At 37.6% G+C, this 21,885-nt stretch overlaps 1 protein-coding gene across 1 annotated transcript in view; it reads left to right on the forward strand.

Moving 5' to 3' along the window:
- Positions 1-1,696: 1,696 nt before the first annotated feature.
- The window catches only part of LOC110020010 (uncharacterized protein At1g04910), a 39,710-nt gene continuing 19,521 nt past the window's right edge, over positions 1,697-21,885 (forward strand). The window contains exons 1-5 of the mRNA XM_020717951.1: positions 1,697-2,341; positions 3,335-3,407; positions 4,894-4,961; positions 12,282-12,370; positions 13,898-14,095. Of these exons, the coding sequence (XP_020573610.1) occupies positions 1,937-2,341; positions 3,335-3,407; positions 4,894-4,961; positions 12,282-12,370; positions 13,898-14,095 (833 nt within the window). The 5' untranslated portion in view covers positions 1,697-1,936. The remainder of the gene's footprint in view (positions 2,342-3,334; positions 3,408-4,893; positions 4,962-12,281; positions 12,371-13,897; positions 14,096-21,885) is intronic.

The raw sequence follows: 21,885 nt of genomic DNA on the forward strand, positions 1-21,885 counted from the left end.
AATCACGCTTAAATTTGACCTAATCATCGACAAAATTGTCCGGACGACCTCAAATGATGAAACAGACTGCGCGAGGTTGTCGTGGATATTGGGTTTGCTTATGATGGATACCCATATTGATGAGGTTTTGTGCACGAAGCTCATTCTACGCGATGCACACAAATTGAGGTCAAATTGACCCGCCCATCAATGAAACTTATCCGAACGATAAAACAAACCGCGCGAGTGCATCCAAAATGTCGATTTTGCCTATGAAAGACACCTATATTGTTAGGATTTCGTGCACGAGTCTTATTTGACACGACACACACAAATCAATGTCGAATTAGCTTTATCGTCGATGAATTCATCCAAACATTCTCAAATCTAAAAACGGTCTGGGATCACTACCCAAAAATCCAAAATTATTTCCCTATCTTAAAAGCAGCACCCGCCTCCTCTTTTCTCCAAATTTCATTATATGCTATGATTAGTAACATTTACAATATAAAAAAAACATCCTATATAAAGGGATATGTAGAAGAAATCGAAAGGAAAGTGCATTAAAACAAGTCTTATGTACGAGGAGTTTACTTTACAAAATTTCTTAACGTTCTTTCTCTCATTTGTCTATTACCTGCCGTATATCATTCCCTTCGGTTCCCATTTACTTTAGATTATTAATTTTATTCGAGAGGGAGATTTAAACGAATAAGAAAATAATATGACGATTATAAATAAACACACTAACGACTCCTTCAATAAAAATAAAAGAGAGAAAAATAACCAAAACACTCTTTTATATAAATCCCCTCATATATGTTGTGCAGTTATTCCATGATTCCTTTCAGCTTTGATTCCCTCAGGTTGCTTTATGGTTCATTTCCTTTGAAGCTTTGTGAAAATCTTTTCTCTGTCATGAAGATTGGATTCTAGCTTTTCCAGGCTGTTCGTTACTAATTTTATTCGAGAGGGAGATTTAAACGAATAAGAAAATAATATGACGATTATAAATAAACACACTAACGACTCCTTCAACAAAAATAAAAGAGAGAAAATAACCAAAACACTCAATCCCTTCATATATGTTGTGCAGTTATTCCATGATTCCTTTCAACTTTGATTCCCTCAGGTTGCTGTATGGTTCATTTCCTTTGAAGCTTTGTGAAGATCTTTTCTCTGTCATGTAGTTGGATTCTAGCTTTTCCAGGCTTATGAGAAATTATTGCATACGGACACCGCATGCATCTCTGCATGCGGTGTCCGATCCTGACCCTAGATCATGGTGATCTACGGTCAGGATTATTTTCATTTTTTTTAAAATTAGGTGGGGCCCACCGAAATACATCCGGACCGTAGATCTCGCAAGCTGCGTGCGGTGTCCGATCTGTATGAAATAATTTTTCGGTCGTTATGCCCGTTATCCTGTGCTGTTCAATCATCCAAGTTTCATCCATAAAAGACTCTACCTTCATTTTTGATGCCAAGATGGGTTACATGTACACTCCGACTCTTTGATAGTATAACATAGTGTAAGTTTTCTTAGATCACTATTCGATCTCATCTGAGAGCATTTACCTTACAATACAAAATCAAGTGGTTAGACACTTGAGACACATTATATCACAACTTCCAACCATTATTTGGTATATATATATATATATATATATATAAAAGTTCCGAAGCGGCAGCATTCAAATTAGCAGGCACCCACACCTTCTCATTCATTGCATTCACGGTTCACGGATTGCATTGATTGTACTGGGAGCTTTCAAAAGGCTAAAAAACGAAACCAAACTGTTTTTACCTCTCTTTCTCCATCTATCTCTCCGCGTCTCTTCAGTCTTCTCTCATCTGGTTCCCACTTTGCGGCCCTTAGTGCTCTGGGAGGGTTTATAGCGCTTCAGTTGAAGTTCGCTTCCGCGCCGTTCTGAACTTGTAAGAAACTGGCTTCCGAATGAGCTCAGAAGTCGGGGGGAATTGCTGGATCTGGACGGCAGCGCCAATGGCGATAAGAATGACGGCGCAGAGGGTGGTCTCGGGAGGCGGAGGGAGCGGTGGTGAGAAGTCTCCGTCTACTTCGCCGAGGGCCGGGAAGAGGAAGTCGAGCGCTGGGAGGGGAACGGAGCGTTGTCTGCATGGGGTTCTAGCGACGGTGCTAAGGCGAAGGGGATGGTTACTGGCCGCTCCGCTGCTGTACGTGACGGCGATGCTTATGCTTAGTTGGGACCTCGAGGGGGTGCCGGTTAGAGTAGGGGTGGCGATTCTCCGCCGGCCGCCGCCGGGTTCGGTTTACCGGAGTCCGCAGGTGTTCCAGAAACTCTGGCCCTATATGCAGGCAGACGTCAATCATTCTAATGCGGTGAGATTTGTCTCCTTTTTTTTTCTTTCTTCCTATTTATGCCGCTTCTGGTTTTAATTTCCGTATATCATTCTTTGTCGGGAAATCAAGAAACGTGCATTCTGGGAGTGTAAATTGTGGATCATCACTTCATATTTGTTCATTATGTGAATTGAAGGCGCGCTGGTTCTTTGTGCTCTGCTGATTTGTCTGCGCTTTACTTCATCTCTGTTTGTTATTATTATTACTATCAAGGATAGCTGCAACATAGAGTCTTATGATTCATGGTGAATACGAGTATCATTTTTTTTCATTATTCATAAGTTAGAGTTCTGGTTTTTTTGTTCTGATCTTTATATCTCTGAGTGCTTGTTTCCTTGTAGTAAGGAATTAAATTCATAAACAAGTTCTAATGAAAACAAAGCATTAGCAGTGTCAGTGAACATTGGCAAACTTACTGCATTTTGCTGTTACTGTATGATGTGTATCAGGAAATAATATCAGGAAATCAGGTGAGTTTATAATTTGGTAAAATTTATGTTTATTTTCTTCATGGGACAATTACATACGAACCACCCGAAATTTGCTATTTACCGATCAAACACCCTCTTGCATCCATTTTTCAGATTCTCACTCAAATATCAAAGTTCATGGCAAAATCCCAACCTATATTTTTTATTTTTGTCAAATTCTCAATAATTTGACCTTGGCACATTTAAATACATCAGTTTGGTAGTTCAAAAATTCACCTGCGTGGTTAATTTGTAAATATCAATGTTTCGGGCGGACTGCATGTAATTATCCCATATTCCCCTTCTCATTGAAGGCATCCTCTACGCTTATAAATAGTTATCACTGTGATAAAATCAACTGATATTCTCTGAACACCTTAAGATGTGATAAAATCTCTACCAAGCAACTCTACTGTTGAACAGAAGTTAGGTTTAGGCAGCTTTGCAGCTTTTCCCTGCTTTTAATGTTATTTATAATATTCTTTCTTTTGAGATTGTGCAGATGGAAACAGCCTGGAATCATAAAACAAGTCATAGATGGAAGCCTTGTTTCAGAAAGAAGTTATCTCAAGCAGGTTTGTAGTGATGTTATAATTTATTGTTGTTCTGACTAGCATATACTGGTATGATGACTAGTCTTCTTTATGTAATAATAATAATAATAATAATAATAACTCTCTTCACCAACATTTTAAGGCTTTTCTGAATCTTAAGACATATGTACAAGACCATTATTGATATTGAGTATTTCTGCTTTCCTTCATAATAAAAGGTATTTTAATCAAGGTTCAACCTACAGAAGAAAAGATTATAGGTTAAGTGTGGATAAACTTATATATATATATTATCTAAAGAATTTGATATTAACAAGTTTTTTTGCTTGCATATACTCCACTCTTTATTTCTTTCAATACCATTGAAAATAGCCTGTTTGCAGTATTAACATTTTGGTAGAATTACATATAGCACCCGAAACATTCATATTTATAAATTAACCACCCAGGTGATTTTTTTTAACTGCTGAATTAATGTATTTATGCGTGCCACAATTAAACTGTTGAAAATATGGGTTGGGGTTTTAGGGTTGGGGTTTTACCATGAATGAACTTTGATATTTGAGCGAGAATTTGAAAAATGGATGAAAGAGGATGGTTGCTTGGTAAATAGAAAGTTTTGGCCAATCAGTATGCAAATGCCCCTAACATTTTTTTTTATTAGTCTGTTCTCTCCAGGAAGTTTACATAATATCATCTAATCGTTTTCTCATTCATGTATTACGAAGAAGCTGTGCTACAACACTTGCTATCCAATTGCTTTAATAACAATGACAAGCTTGTGGAATGTGTTTTCATTCCACAGGCTCTTGATAGCTTTCAATGGATTTGAAAAAAGCTTTGCTGAAGTATTGAAAAGCTGTATTTTTTTTTCTATTAGAACTGTCCTATTATGGAATCTTCGTAGGAATTTAATCATTCATGTATGATATGCATGCCTTAACCGTATAGTTAGATAGGAGCTATGAAGCAAATTGATGCTTTCTTATATAGATGCAATGCATAGTGTTTTAAAGAGTTTTTTTTGTTTTTTTGGTTGGATTCATTTGTTACTTATTAGGAACATTTACTTACATACCACTTGATTCCTATGCATTTACATATCTAACACCTAAACTTCAATTTTTACATATATGCCACCTTATCCATGCATGAGAATATTTATTTCACTTTTTAAAAGTTGAAATAATGATATTTTTGATGTGACATGAAAGAATTGGTGGTATAAATGTAAAAAAGTAAAATTTAGGTGTTAGATATGTAAATACATATGAATTAGCTGGTGCAAATGTAAATGCCCTTGTTAATTAATTTATCAATTTTCTTATTTTGAGTGGAGGGGTTGCTGTCTTGGGGGTTACAGCTCCCATTATTGATCTTTTTGCCTAGCATTTAATCTATTAGCTTGCTCCTTAGGTTTACTTTTTACCTATCTGTATAACAATGACTTCCAATATGTTATCCTGGCTTTATTCTCATCGAAGAATCTTACTACTTTCTGTTTTAGGGTTGCCACCTTCAAATGGTTATCTCATAATTGAAGCTAATGGGGGACTGAACCAACAACGTCTTTCGGTATGTTCATGTATGAAAATAAGCTGACAACTTATTTCATGAGGTTCGCCATCACGCATTACATTTCTTACCTTTTGTTTTCTTCTAGATAGAAAACAATCTCTTCGTTTTTTCCTCAAGGAATTGAAATAAGGAGTTGCTAGCCAGGTCTAAGGGCCATAAATTTAGTTTAAGGTGATTTAGAGTTTGGTGCCTTGTCAAGGAGAAAATTTGAATGCAGGGAAATACATGTAGGAGCAACCAAGTCTTCTTCACTAAGTGTGCTGTTCTTGCTCGCTTGCTTTCTCTCTCTCTATCTCTATCCTCATCTTTACCCTTTGAAGTATATCAACAACCAAATTTTGCGCAACTCTCCCTGATATTGGAACCTAACTGTAAACAGCAAGGTCACATTATATAGCCATCGCTTTTAGGCCAACCTTCTATGGGTAGCCAGCTAACAACATGTTTGTTTTGGAAGCATTTATATTTTATTGCTAATGTTGTGCTAAATTTTTTTTTCGGACAACATGTTTTTAAATTCTACAAAATATACTTTTTTCAGTCTTTGAGCACCACTTGTTGTAAAATTTGTTCTTATTATAACTGGAATAACACTAAGGGTCTGTTTGGGGCAGCTGCAGCTTATCCAGCTTCTGCTGATAAGCAGCTTATCCTGATAATCTGTTAATGAGCAACTGATCCGGATAAGCTGTCGGACTGTTTGGTTTGTGCGTCTAGAAAACAGCTGATTCTGGAGAACTGACCATTCTACCCCTGTTTTAGATAAACTGTTTAGTTGTTTGGTTTGTGAGTTTTGTAAATAGCTTATTTATAGTTGTTTTTGGAAAAATGATCATTTTACCACACGCAGTCGAGCTGTTTGCGACAACAACATAATGACCAAACTCATCTCGATTTTTGAAAGAGAGGCTTTTAAGGTTCAAAGATAGCTTTCTGCGTGCAGATCTATGTGATTGATTTGAGAAGTTCCATAATTCTGCAGAACAGGGATGACCGATTTCTTAATCCGTTGCTGCATAAATGTCGAAATGTCGAATCGCTACGGGCTCGATCGAAGATTTCAAGTTCAACAATTTCCTCCCGCATCCATTCCATGCCCAAAGTAGCCTCAACCATTTCCCGATCTCCACTTCTCTGGTTCATGAAGTTGAATCCGACAAAAGCTTCGAGCTTTTCTCCGATCTGGTCCTCATCAAAGGATCGAGGTTCGACAGCAAGACTAGATCAACCGATCGACACAAAGTCTAGCATATTGTATCACTCTTGTCGATCCGAAACTAATCAAAGTATATATATATATATATGTAGATTATTTTATGAGAAATGAAATGATTGACAATAGCATGTTTCTATTCATTATATTAGATGAGCTCGACTTTCCTAGTTCCTAATCAAACCCGATTAACCCCGTTTATTACATATTTCATCCCTTCACAAACAGCGATTTCAATCCCTTTCAAACAACACGAAAAGAAAGAAACCCAATCAAAATCTAAAAAAGACTAAAATCAGAACAGACTTCTTCAGGAAGTTGGATTCATAGCTCTGTTCAGAATAATCAAACGGAAAACATATTATCAAAGAAAAAGGACTTACGAGAAGACTGAATCCGTTGACACCGGCGAGGGATGTCGCTATGGCGGAACTGGATAGGGCGAGCTCACCGAGATGCTCGACCATCATCGAAGAGGTTACCTGAACTGAGTACTGAGATAGCGTCACCCCCACCATCGGCCCGACGAGATAACCTAGCCTCCGCGCCTCAGAGGCAAAATCCCCGTAACATTCCTTCACTGTCCCCTCCTCCTCCCTCTCCAGAAGCCCCTCCTCCATTTCCGTCGACTTTTTAGCTCTGTCAGCAGAAGCAATGTCGAATCCGGGAAGAAGAATCGCGAACAAAGGAAGAATCTGCGGCACTGGGAGCTTCCTTTATTCCCGAATCGCGAATGAAGGAAGAAGAATCGCGAACGAAGGAAGAATAAAACATTACGGGAAGGGGCAACAGAGTAATACGCAATAAGGAATCGCGGATCCGTGTGTAATGCAAAATAGGAAACGAAGTTTTGATGAACGCATTTCTAACGCACGAAACAAACAGTTAGGCGGTATGTCTTTCATAGTAAGCACTTTAACACCTCATTGAGATTTTCTTCTTAGGGTCTGTTTGGGGCAGCTGCAGCTTATCCAGCTTATGCTGATAAACAGTTTATCCTGATAATCTGCTGATAAACAGCTTATCCTGATAATCTGCTGATCCTGATAATCTGCTGATGAACAGCTGATCCGGATAAGCTGGTTGACTGTTTGGTTTGTGCGTTGGAAAATAACTGATTTTGAAAAAAATGACCATTCTGCCCCTGTTTTGAATAAACTGTTTAGTTGTTTGATTGGTGTGTTTTGTAAACAACTTATTTGCAATTTTTTTAGTTAAATGAATAATCTGTGTAGCAGAATTTATTATTTTCTGAACAAAATTAGAGATCAAATATTAAGACAAGAACATACAAAAATGTAGAGTTACATTTATATAACTCAAATATATTCGATCACATCAAACAAGCAAAGTGACGCATACAAAAGTAAAATGCACATTCACCTGCTAATATGGAGTATAATGAAACAAAAAAAAAAAGAAAAAGTAACATGTCAGAATGACAAAAAAAAATTATAATGTTGACTTTAAAATGTAACAGCATATCACAGTCTATGCTGCCCGGCTCTGACACTCCAGAATCTTGATCAAACCTGTCCGCGTGGGATGCATTAGCAAAGGAAACACTCGAACTAGATGCGGTGTTTTGAAATTTTGATATCGACGAACTTTGAGTAGCGGTATCTAGTTGAGATATCATAGAAACAGACTCCATGTCGGCCCACCTGAAGAAAGTGCAGTCCTATTGTCGTTGTGCCCACCGCGGACACCTGTAAAATTGCCTCTCGAAGCTATGTGTCTCGCGTTACGTGAGTAGCAATGACGGTAGCCCGCACCGACACATTACTTTCTCGGACTTCCCTGAATATCTTGAACTCATCGTCTTACAGTCATTAAAAATAGAATAGATCAGTCAAAAAATTGAGGAAATATAGAAAGTATACTTATTATACAGATCTTTTAGCAGCGGTTGCCCTTAAAGAATTGGGCCATCCAAACTGCTATAAATTTTGTGCCGATGATTTTGTACATACCCATAAGTACCATAGTATGATTCCTGAGACAATTGTTATTGGGACAATGAGGATGCTCTTGACCATGTTGAAGCAAAAAACTTCATTGCACTCAACCTCGTCTAATGTAATATTTCAAAAGTATCTTAACCTATTTCAACTAGTTTTCCTACATTTGGTCATACACCTTCAACGACATAATGATTAGCAAAGCTTTCGGCTCACAGTGTTGAGACCACACCACCTTGTCAGCAATATAAATCCATCTTTTCTTCATATTTTTAATAACAGCTAATTGGTCACCATATATTGCACCCAAACTTTCATAATAACATTGCAAAGAATGGAACTCTCATAAATATCACTTCTCAGCTTTATAAATTGCACAAAAACTCAGTTTTATATTACCTCGAGCTGAGTTTGGTGTTTGGAAATGACTTCAAATAACCTCTCTGTAAGGGATAACCGACATCCACCAGATAATATTTGTCTGTCACGAAAGAGATGACTTTTTTTAGTGATCCGTACAAATAAAAAATAATAGGTTCAACAAAAGTAAGTCAACTTGGAGGTGGGTGTGGGAAGCGTTATTTGCTATTCTTTGTGGCATACGCAAAAAGACGGTTGTCATGAACACTGTCTTCCCATTCGGCCATCACAAAGGTAAAACACATGTTAAAGTCACAAACGACCATAACATTTTGGGTTGGAGAACCACATTGACTGATGTCTGCCACTTTCTCATCACTCGGGAGTCAGGCATCCACGTGCGTACTATCAATTGCATCGATGTAGTTCTGTTTGCATTTGATATTGATTTGAAGTCATTATGAAGAAAAAATGTTTAGGATAAAAGAAACTAATATTGAAATATGACATGTAGCGTTTCTCATTTGCTATTTTCTCAGGAGTACTACAAAATGACGGATCTTCTGGCTTAATTATTTTGGTAGCTAGACTAATTAGTGCTTTCAATCCTTCGGAGAAGTATCGACTGATTGTCTCGGAAGAATGCCGAAGTTGTTCTATAGCTCCTCTGATCGATTCATTCTGATATAAAATGTATAAAGTAATTGTTAATACCTCTCTTGTGGTAGTTCTTGACGAACCTTCTAGCCTGTGGTTGGTACGAAGCTCACGCAAAAGATCCAGAAAAATTGGTACGCTCATCCAGAATATGTTGCTGGGCCTCATTGGATGTCCAACTATCATCTCACCTACCCATTTATCCTCTATGAACGAGGAGTTCATTGGTGGTGTTCGATCAATAGTAGAGCGATAGTATTCTAACAATAATATAACAATCGCAACCGTCATTCTTTTGCGGCGTTCTCGATATCGATTCATCTTCGAAAAATAATTATATTTGAATAAACAAATAAGAAAATATAGAAGTTAAGAAGCAGTGCTAATATTTGAAAACCGAACAATTAGCACATAAACTACATAATTATAAAAAGAGTTCCATACATCAAGGTCTGTAATAAAATAAGACAATAGCTGACATATCCAACAAAATTAAAAAATACAACAATCATTTTTCGATCGACAGACGCAAGTATTCCACGCGAAGCTTAGACCGAAGCCTCTTGAAAATCTGCCTTCTTGTTGGGCACTCAAGGACTTTCACACATTTTAAAAAGAAATCGTTATCAACCACAACTTCAGATATGTCTTCTAAAAGGTTCATAGAACTATCAACACTGGGATCATCCACTTCTGGTTCAACAGGTTGTGGAGCTGCAAATACTCCTATCAGTCTGTCTATTGAGCTCTGCACGAATACATCTTTGTTTTTTTATCTTCTTCTCCATCTTACGTCTCTTCGATTTGCATGTGGACTCGAGCTCCCTCAGGTTTATGCTAGGACCTTCACCAGAACCCATAACTTGATCAGGTGTCAAGTCGATTGATATGCCATTGAACCCCAACTCACTTGGGTTGAAGGTAGTTTGCCCCATAGCGACAAACCCCTTGAACATTACATCCAATTTATCTTCCAATTCCGGATTAATTCTACACGCCTTAAATTTATTCGCAGCTAGTACTACCTGCAATATGAATTAGGGCATATCAGACAAAATTGAAAGCTAAATAATGAAGAACCTAAACAGAATAAGAGGGGTGAAAGTATTACCTCTAGTTTATCAGCCCACCATTCCTCTGAAGCATCCATGGTACGTTTGATGGGATCCCAACCTAATTCTATGGATCTTCGTTTCAGTTTCTTCCATAACTTCCCGTACTTTTTTAGCTGATCCCACTTGTTTTTAAATTTTAATATGTCGTACTTACGGCCAGTTATTTCCTTAAACTTCTTGGAAATATTTTGCCACACTTCTTTGTTAAAATATGTGGTATGTTTATTATCAATTTCATATTACCATCTCTTTAATACATAAATTGCAAAAAATATTGGTGACATCTTTATCTCACATAGCTGACGTAGAGGCTTTTTTGTTCGTAGCCATACTGAGACTAATAAGAAAATGATTCAATTCTTCAGGAATGCTTGCAAATATTAAACAATATTGACTAACAATGTAAAGAGGTAGAATTTTAAATGAGCTAACATAGCAAACAAAATATCCATATATATTCCTTACATTACATGTTAAATTTGGCCACAAAACTAAGATTAAATTTGAAGCTATTAAACTGCATATCAAGAATCCTCAAAATGAAGTACATATATTTTCAAAACTCATATAGCTATTAAGAATGTCAATGAGAGATATTTGATGTTTGATATTAAGCTATTACAAGCATGGTTGTGGGAACCTCTCTTCAAGAAATGGATGTAGTGTCATCCATTAAAATTATAAGAAAAATTTACATACATGCTATACAATTATTATGTATGTATTGCATACGAGACACTAGTGATGTTTGACAACTGCATCATAGATGGTTGAGATCCTTTCTTTAGGCAACAGTTTTTTTAAAAAAATTTACATACATACCACACGTGTTATAGATGGTCGGGGGATACTCTCTTTCAGGCAATGGATGCACAATTGTTATGTAATAACATATCCATTTTTATATCATTATTCTTGATGATAACATTTTTTCTACCAGAGATAACATCAGATCTATCAATCTGCTTGATAAAAAAAAAATTCCAAACCATTGGGTTACTTCTCCAACTTCACCGAGGAAGATGAAGGAAACCAAATCCATTTGCAAAGAAGTGCAGAATGGCTTAGAATAAATATAAGGAGAAAGAAATAACTGAGGAAGATGAAGGAAATGCAGGACTCGATTAGCAGTCTCCGTGGACATCGAAAAAGAAACGGAAGGAGATACGGAGGAGATACGATGGATACCAACATACCTTCAAGGACGAGGCGAGAGGAGCGACGAGGGGATACTTGCTTGCGCCGAGAGAAGCGACGTGGGAAATTAGGGTAGAGGAGCATCGAGACCAGGGGCATGATCTGAGCGATGAAACGCAGATCACGGGTAGGACCCCGCGATCCGCTTGTAATAGGAAATGGAAAACTCTTTTTTTTAAAATGCATCCGACAAGTTTTATCCAAACGCGACTTAGCGTTTTCAAAATGCCACCGCACCAAATAAGCTGCCCCAAATAGACCATAAGATTTAATCATGTTGTACAATTGACACATGCATAAATGGTTCTAAAAGTAGATATCTATTCCTTTCTTGTGTTTAGGATCACTTGTTTATAGTGAATGTTATCCGGTTACCGGGCTGTAATCAGTCTTCAACCAAGCAATAGGAGGTAGTTTTTTTTTTTTTTGGGTTCTAATGTTTGGTAAGGAGTGCTTTGATGTAATGCTTGCTTGCATTTATTAGAGTTCTCTTTGTCCTTAGCTTGATATATTGATCGCGACTCAATAAAAAAACTAGGCGATTCTTGCTTGTTATACGGAAAATTACGATGATGGTCTTTTTGTGAATTTACAAAGATTTTGTTAAGAAATTAGGGATTCATAAGGCTGACCTTATTTAATTGAGATAAGGCTAATGATGATGAAATTCATTAAGTGTTTTTTTTTTCTTTGCCTTACCATTTTATCTATTTTCACCTTATTTAGACTTATTTGAGATGATAGGGCCACTTACAGCCTGATATTTTTTGTGATGTGTTTTATTGTCTTTAAAGCAGACTTTTGCCTCATGCAGATATGCGATGCTGTTGCTGTTGCTGGAGTTCTAAATGCAACACTTGTCATCCCTTTTTTTCATTTAAATAGTGTTTGGCGTGATTCAAGGTAAATGTGCTACTTCACATTTTTATTCCTTTCTGAGCTAGTTTTTTTCTAGGAAGAATTTACATACATATTAGGAAGATTTACATACATATTACTCATTTCTTATGTATTTACATATCTAACACCTACAATTTTTATGTACATACCACCTTATCTATGCAAAAAAAGGTGTGTCGCATTTTAACAGTTAAAATTATGGTAATTTTTATGTGATTTGAAAGATTCAGGTGGTACAAATGTAAAAAAAAACAAACTTTTGGTGTTAGATATGTAAATACTTAGGAATTAGGTGTTGTATGCAAAAGCCCTTCTGCTTAATGCTGCACATGTCCCGACGTAGTCCATCCATTGTAGTAATCCAATCATTGGTTGATTAGTTATAGAAAGAACCCAAATCCTTGTTGACATTTCTATATGCAAAGCACCAAATTTTGTTATATTTTTTTGCTGTCTGGTACATCTGTAGCATCATATTTACTTTTGATATATATTCTGGATCAAATAATAACATTTTGAGACAATGGGACTGTTGAAATTCTTAGTAACACTAGTAAGAATGCAAATGTATGAAGTTCACGTAGCCTTTTTGTCTAAGTTGAATTGTGCCTCTTAAACCTACAAACACAATATATTTGTTTGTATATAAATTTGATGGAGTATATTGCTAAGACATGGTTGAATGCTCTAAATATTATTTTGCTATGAAAAGATGAATCCATTCGTATGAATTTTTATTTAATTTAAAATGTCTTCATTCGAAATTTAAAATTCTAGGAGTTTGATGGTAGTTAGGTGAATCAAATTAATATGCCAATGTTGTCTAAATTTTTTGTTTTTTAGTAAGGTCGTAAGCTGAATGAATGACTTAAATTTCTTCTTGCCAGACTTCCAAGTGCATTTTAAATTGTGGTATATATTATGTAAAAAAAATACCCATACAGAATTTACTAATCATTATATGTTTCTTCTAAATGCTTGAATATAATAATTTATTGCCCACAATGCTCCCAAAAAAGTTCCTCAAGCCATATGTATGTTTTCTTCTGAAATGTTTCCAGGTTTTGTATATCGAAATAATCAGCATATACTCAATTTATTCATATGCCTTATAGGGATAGGACGACGTTGTAGCAGCAACAAAATAATTCTTTTTTGTAATAGCTGGTGTCCATTAATCCAGATTTAGCTGATTTAGGGCAAATAGTTTTTTCTTTTCTGTATATCTTAGATTTCATTTGGGGAGCCTTTTTGGCTCATGTGTGTGTGTGTGTGTGTGTGTGTGTGTGTGTGTGTATATATGCGCGCGTACCGTGGCCTGTTGGTAGAGCAGTCTTGTTGAAAGTCGTAAGTCTCCTCAGGTCACGGGTTCGAATTCCCCTGTTTGTAGGGTGTGGTACTCGATAATTCACACAATTAGGGATGATCAGGGCTCGTCTAATAGCTTTCAGACATTCATTTAATATATATATATATATATATGGCATTAATCATTTTCTAACATTCTCTTATTTCTCCAAATATTTTCAGCAAGTTTGGGGACATCTTTGATGAAGATCACTTCATTGAAACTCTCAGCGATCATGTAAGAGTGGTTAGAGAACTTCCAGAAGAGATGCTACAACGCTTTGACAACAATATAAGTAGCATAGTTAACATGAGAACAAAGGCTTTATCATCAAAAACTTATTACTTGCAGAAGGTTCTTCCAAAGTTATTGGAGTTGGGGTATCTCCTAAACCTTTCAAAAATAGACTGTTGTTTGAAAGGCATCTTTGATTTCTTTATTCTGCAATACTTCATAGCAAAGGCCAGAACTATGTGTTCTTATCTAGTGAATGCTGCATGTATGATATTATTATTTCATATGTTGTATATGATAGTCAAAGGAAGCAAAAATCACTGCATAACAAGTAGTGTATGCCACGCTAAGCATTGTTTTGATTGTTTCATGCAAAAAAATGTTTTAAATAAGAGGGCATATTGTTGACTTAAAAGTTAAATTTTAAAAATTTTTCATTATGATGGTAGAAGTCATGGTCATCTAAGTTGAGTGTGAAAAAATGAGAATACTTAGAGGAATGTGTGGCAAAATTAGAAAAGTAAATTAATGGATGGCTTATTATAGTAGAGAATTTTTTGGAGTGACATCTATTAAAGATAGGACGAAAAATAGATTTTGTTAATGTAGGGCTGACATTGTAAATTCTTAGATTGAATTTTGGTGGTCCAAATTGGCTCTAGTTGGATTTGTTCAAATTCTTATTGACTGATTTGACTTGAAAAAATCTGATCGATTATTTGATCTGATGACTTCTGCTACCATTACTAAATGAGGTTTCCTTGTAGGGATCAATTTGATGGTCATATCCTTGATCTGAAAACTTTGATGATGCCATATAGAGGAACATTCCTATTTTCCTCGTTCCCCTCTCTTCTATTTAGGTAAATATTGACTTCTGTTGCATGACATCTCAACCTCATGTCATTTTCGATAGGGTGCAGAGTATTTGTGATTGAGGATTGATAAAAATGATACCAAATATCCTTAGTCATCATTAGTCATGAATGACAGCCATTTCATCATCCAACTTTTGCAATTAATCTGATGATTTAATATATATATTTTTTAATATTTAAAATCTAGATGAGATGATGTAAGTTTTAAATGATGAGTGAGGAAAGTTTGGTTGAGAGTCGACATTGACATGTTCTTGCATTTGAAATTCGTCCAATTTGGGCGAATTGCAAATGCCTAAAAAATAGGTGTTGTGGGGGTGTCTCAAAATCTTTACCTAAATGCTTTGTATTAAAATCAAAACTTTCGCTTTTCAATTACTTGACATCCTTAATACTTGCAACTAAACAATCCCTTAAGTTCACCTAGATATTTTCTTATTTGGGCTTGACTGGGTCCAATTAAGGTTAAGTTAATCTTACAAACTTAGGTTGATTGGGTTTGACCCCGTTGGTTGAGGTAGGGTGATAAAATTGCACAACTCAACCAATGGGGTCAAATCTAGTTGGTGCAATTTTATCAAGTTAATTAGGATTGGGTTAAGCTTATTGATCCTGCATCGATTCTACATGTGATTTATCCAAGATTGTGATAAGGTCTTGGGGACAATGAGGGACATGTGTAGGTTCACACCAAGTCTCAATTGATCTCTATTGCATTGAAATTGAATTATTGCAGTCACTTAAAATCTGGATATAAATTGAACAAGGTAGTTGTTGAACCCTTTAGTGGCCACTCACAATCTTTAAATTACTATCAACGACACTTGCTTATTCAGGGCCTTTTTTATGCAGATTTTAGCTATTGAACCTTGCTGTGAGTTGACAACTGACTTTTGCATGATGCTAGCTTGGCACACCCGAAATTACTTAGAGGAGGCTACATATGATTGTCAATGAAGCTTTTTGAATTATGCTACCTCTTTATCCTCTATAGGTTTTAGAGTGGGTCCATTAGATGAACTTGGGATGATGGAGTTATATGATCTTGTTCTATTTAAATATCCATCATTATTTATTCCTCTTATGATATCAAACTTGAAACTGCCATTTAGAGTGCAATGACAGCTTTAATTGGCAATATTCTTAGTTATTAAGCTTAAGAGGTTGTTTGGCTCCTTGCATGGGTGGTGTAAAGTAAATCAAATGTATGGGGTTTCAAAATTCTAGTGTTTTGTTAGATGAAAATATAATGCTGTGTAAAATTTTGGTGAAATTGAAATGCAACTTGCAGTTCAAAATTGATGTATTTTGAATTCATTAGATTTGTGCAATTTTCAAATATATTATAAATTTTAGGTAGTTGTCACTGCCATTATTGCCCGCTGGCAACCTGACACACACTTGCTGCCCACCATTGCCTCCACCACATATCTCCGGTCACCCACGCCTTCAAAGCTTGCCCTTTTTCCGCCCCCACCAACATAAGCCTATAGCCCGCCACTGCCAAGTGCCGGTCGTTGCCACCCGTTGCATGCCTCAGGTGTCGCAATCATTGATCACTGCAATCACTATCTCAGAGCATATTGTACATTGATCTTTTTTTTCTTTTTTTCAAATCAAGTAAAAAAAATAAATTCCTGCATTTACTTTGAACCAAATTAAAAAACATCAAAATTTTTCAAATACATATTCTTTTCACCTGCATTTTTTTTATTTTTCATTAAACTAAACCCCCTAAGATTTAGTTTGTCATGGACTTCTGTGCCCACAAGAAACTTCAATCCCCTTGATCTGAAATAAAAAAAAAAAACTTGTAAGCTCAACTTCTATCTAGAAAAAATCTATAGAATCTTATATTAAAGTGTCTTTAAAGCTCTATAACACAGTAAATTATTTTTTGAACTTCAAGATGAAGTGAAAAGGAGCTTCTCTCGAGCTCCTTTAAGTGCTTTTCCTATAATGCGATATAAAATTTTATTAGTAAACCCCTTCGATTAGAGATAAAATACGAAACAAATGTATCCATTAAGGGTTGGTGTAGCTCCAGTGGAAAGCTAGATTAAAGAGAGTCGTCTTAGATGGTTTGGTCACATTAAACGTCGACCACCTGTTGATCCAATTTTGAGAGTAGATGCTTTAGATTTAACTTTTGTTAAAAGTGATAGATGTAGACCTAAAATACTTGGGCCCGTATAAAAATGATGTTAATTTATTAGAACTAAATGAAAATATTACACTCATTAAGTCACAATGGAGAAAATGGATTCATGTAGCCGACTCCATGATACGCATGGGACTCTTCCTGTTACCCAAGATATGCACAAAACTCCTTCTGTGATGCGTGAATTGGTTCAAGTCTAGACTGTCCATAAGGAGCCAGACCAGCCGACCCAACCTAGATCTGGTCCAGGCAATCCTAGCGTCTGGGTGGACCCTCCAAGACGCCGATCACACATAGATGGAAGGGAATTAAGGGGGGCTTTTGGGTGGAAAATTGAAAGAGACTCTTGTGGAGTATGTATAGTGCCTAAGGGTTAGGTTTTGTTTTTTATGCATGCTTGTTGTTGGTTGCAGTTTCTTTTTCTTTTAGTGGTATTCCTAACGACGTCTAGGGTTGTGGGAGAGACTATCCACCTTTCGAAAGGTAAATTATCCATGTATCTTGCTTGCTTTCCTTTGATTTGCGTAAAATCTGCCCTAGCCCTCGTTCTAGTTTTCTAGCTTTCAATTGCAAGTTCATCGTTGTTTGCTCACTAATTTTGGTTCCGAATCGTATCAAATTCGTATCAGAGCGAGATCTTGGGGGAATGGTAGCAAAGAAAGTGAATGTATTGGAAGGGGAAGTGGTACAAATCAAATCGGGAGTAGAAGAAATGTTCGCCGCCATGGAAGATAATTTTTTTTTCCATAAAAAAACTTAATTGAGTGCAATTTCGAGAGCATAGGAGAAATGCAAGAGATAATGAAGAGACTCATGGAAATGCGGTCCAAGACCCTGCTGGCCGCTCAAATGACAAACCTTAACCAAGGGTTGATCAAAGAATTCGTGGTCTGATCAAAGGGGAAGGAGATCGAACGGGAGGACATCGAGGAGGATATTATCTACCACGAAGAGCATCCCCCTAGGACTTTGGGGTGAGGAGCCAAGACTTCAGTTGGAGGGGGTGGACCGGAACTTGGAGAGGGGGTGGTGCAAGGGGCACAAAAGAGACGAAGAAGGGGGGAATCAGGAGTGGGTTATGACTATGATCGAAGGAGGAAGTTTCACGCTAGATATATGGGGAAAATACTTGAGTAAAATGAAGTTGGGGCAGCAATGTGAGGGTCTGTAAATTGAAAATGTCGTTTTTTGTTGGGGAAGATACACATTGATGGTTGTATTAGGTGGCCTACTTTGCAGTGAATGAGGTATCACGAGAGAAGAATCTCATGGCGGCAGGATTATGTTTGAAGGGAAAAACCCTAGCATGGTTTCAATTGATGGAGGCTAAGTTTCCGATACATTCGTGGGAAGAATTTAAGGATTGTTTGTTGGAATGTTTTCAAGCCACTTGGGATGGAGACCTCCATGAGCAATTCTATGCTCCGACTCAGGAGCGGAAGGTCATGAAATATAGATAGTTTTGACCTCCTGTCGGAGTGGCTGAGTAGGATTTCTGTAATAGGATTAGAGGGGAACTTGAAGGGCCACAAGCCCGACATCCGAGCGGCCTTCAAACCATTAAAGTTGCATAGATTGAGGGAAATGATGGAGCTCGCTTGAATGATGGAAGATAAGAAATTAGTAAAGAAGATCAACGATCAACAAGGGCGGCAACACAGGAGGAATTTACAAGAGTGCCTTGACGACCACCGCACCGAGGACGCAGATAGTGTCATTTCAAAAAGAGGCACCAAAAGAGAAGAATACGGGGCCTCATCCAGGGGGCAATTTATAGCAACTCATCGATGCAGAATTGCAGGATAAAAGTGTGAAAGGATTGTGTTTCAGATGCTACGAGAAGTATGACCCATATCACTGCTGCAAGGAGCGCGCACTTCATAGTTCACGAGAGGGAGGAGACAAATGACAAGTATATAGAGGAAGATGGGTGGAGGAAGAGGAGCATCTGCTCTTGAATCTAGCGGAGGTGTCACTAAATTCATTGGTGAGATTTACTTCAAATCACACCATGAAGGTGAGGGGGCAGATCGGGGAATAGTTGGTTGTGGTGTTGGTGGATAGTAGGGTCGCACATAACTTCTTTTCAAATCAAATAGTTATAACTTCTCAAATCAAGTAGTGGGCCAGCTAGGGTTAGAGCTGACAAATATGAGGAGCTTTGACATCATAATGGGGACAGAGAAGTTGGAGAAAAGGCTGAGAATTTGCAAGGGATTAATTCTGGCACCACATAACCTACAGGTGGTAGAGGACTTTCTTTACTTGGACTTGGGCAACACAGATGTGATTTTGAGGATAAAGTGGGTTCAGACGCTTGGGGAGATGAATGTTAATTAGAAATCCCTGACAATGGAGTTCTAGGCGAAGGGTAGAAAGGCGGTTTTGAGAGGAGATGCTGTCTTATGTAGGACCACGTTCTCACTCAAAACTATGGTCAAGACGATACAAAGAGCGAGGTTAGGGTATTTGGTATAGTTGCAGAGCTTCGAGGAGTTTCGAGACCATGAGTTGGCAGAGTTGCCCATGGAGCTTCAACAACTTCTGCATCAGTTTACTGACAATTTTCTGCAGTCGAGCGGGTTACAACCACCGTGGGAGCACGAGCACCCATCACATTAAAGGAGGGTGTCCCTCCTATCAGTGTCAGACCATACCGATATCCTTAGATTCAAAAGGATGAGATAGAGAAGTTGATGTGGGAGATGCTCGAGGTGGAGATTATTAGGCCCAATGTTAGCTCCTTTTTTAGTCCAGTCCTATTGGTGAAGAATGGTGGAAACTTGTGATTTTGCATAGATTACCGGGCGTTGAACAAGGAAACTGTCCTGGACAAATTTCCTTGTGATTGATAAGCTACTATATGAGCTTTATGGGGCAACCTTTTTCTCGAAGATCGATCTAAAGTCGAGATATCACTAAATCAAGATACGCGCAATTGATGTGCACAAGACAACGTTCGGGACACATGAGAAACATTATTAATTTTTGGTGATGTCATTGGGCCTCACCAATGTGCCAGCCACATTTCAGTCTCTCCTGAATCAGGTCTTTCAACCTTACCTCAGGAAGTTCATTATGGTCTTTTTCGATGACATTCTGATCTACAGCCGGACAGAGGCAGAGCATGTGGGGTACCTGAGAACAGTTCTGGAGACGTTGAAGGAGCAATAGTTGTATGTCAACCGGAAGAAATGTTCCTTTGCACAGTTACAAATGGAGTACCTAGGACATGTGACCAGAGCGGAGGTAACAATAGATCAGTTCAAGATCAAGGCTATGATGGATTAGCCGTTAGCAAGGAGTTTGAAAGAGTTGATGGGATTCTTGGGTTAAACTGACTATAACCGGAAGTTCGTGAGAGGATATGACACGATAGCTGGACCACTGACGAAGCAGATGAAGATAGACAATTTCAAATGGGGGGAAGCAACAACACAAACATTTGAATATTTGAAGAGAGCCATGACCAACATCCTGATATTAGCACTTCCAAATTTCAGTAAGCCATTTGTGGTGGAAACAGATGCATTAGGGTATGGGTTGGGAGTAGTGCTCTTACAAGACCAGCGATCGATTGTCGTCTTCAATCATATTCTCACGGCCAAGGCGAGGCTCGAGTAAGTATATGAGCGGGAAGTGATGGCGATTGTCTTGGTCATTCAGAAGTGGCGACACTACCTATTGGGACAACATTTTCTGGTAAGGACAAATCAATGTTTAATTTATCTTCTCGAGCAATGGATGGTGACTGAGAAGCATCATAAATACTACTGGGGTTTGATTTCAAGATTTAGTCTCGGTCGGGATTAGAGAACAAGACAATCGATGCACTGTCGAGAAAGTTGGAGAAACCCAACTATCAATACCCTTGGTCCTAGGTTTGGAAGTCTTGAGACAGGAGAGCGAGCGGAATGAGGAGCTGAGGGAGGTAAGAAATGAATTACTACAGGATCAGAACAAAAATCCAGGATATGCATTGAGAGGGCAACAACTACTCTATCAGGGGCTATTCATGCTACCCAAGACATCAGAGTATATTTCCAAACTGTTAGAGGAGCTTCACGGTAGTGCGATCGAGGGACACTCTAGGGTACAAAAAACCTACGATTGTTTAGTGACAGAGCTTTATTGGGTGGGGATGTGTAGTGAGGTAGAAGACATGGTTTCAAAATGGGATGTGTCCCAACGACACAAGTACTTGACCACGACAACAAGAGGATTATTGCAGCCATTAGCGTTACTGGAAAAGGTTTGGGAAGAAGTGAAGATGAATTTTATCGAGGTGTTGCCATAGTTAGAAGGGTTCACAGTGATCTTGGTGGTAATGTATTGCTTGAGTAAGTATACGTATGTCGGCACTATTTTTGGTGTGGAGTTTGCCCGTAAGAAGCTGTCGGCCATCGGAATTGAAATCCCGTTGCCCGCTTCGGAAGGACGTTAAAAAAATTTAGTTTTGAAAAAGATGAAGTCAAACTGACCCCATAATTTTCATAGTTTAAATGGAAGAGCACTTTACCTCAAATTCTATATCTATCCCAAAGGATGAATACAAGAATTAAAGGGTGAAGCTCGATCAAATAAACTAGAGACAGTCATGACATCCGTTTGATCTGCGGAATCAATATATTGGCCGACAAATTCCCCTATTTAATATAAGGAATTAAATAGGGTTTATATTATGCTGAGTTCGGGAAAAGCTTCCTATAGGGGCAAGCCCCTATAGTTAATTACATCTTAGATAACTGAAGTTACATAAGAATACTCTCGATAGAAATCAAGGAAAAATTATCTTCAAGGAATTCCAATGGTAAGGACATCTCAAAGATATCAGACTAAGAAATGTGAAGGGGGATTGGTTCAAATTTGGAACATTTTATTTTGGAGTCCAAAGGAG

The sequence above is a fragment of the Phalaenopsis equestris genome, unplaced genomic scaffold (assembly GCF_001263595.1).
Source record: "Phalaenopsis equestris unplaced genomic scaffold, ASM126359v1 Scaffold000090, whole genome shotgun sequence".
Classification (NCBI taxonomy): Eukaryota; Viridiplantae; Streptophyta; class Magnoliopsida; order Asparagales; family Orchidaceae; genus Phalaenopsis; species Phalaenopsis equestris.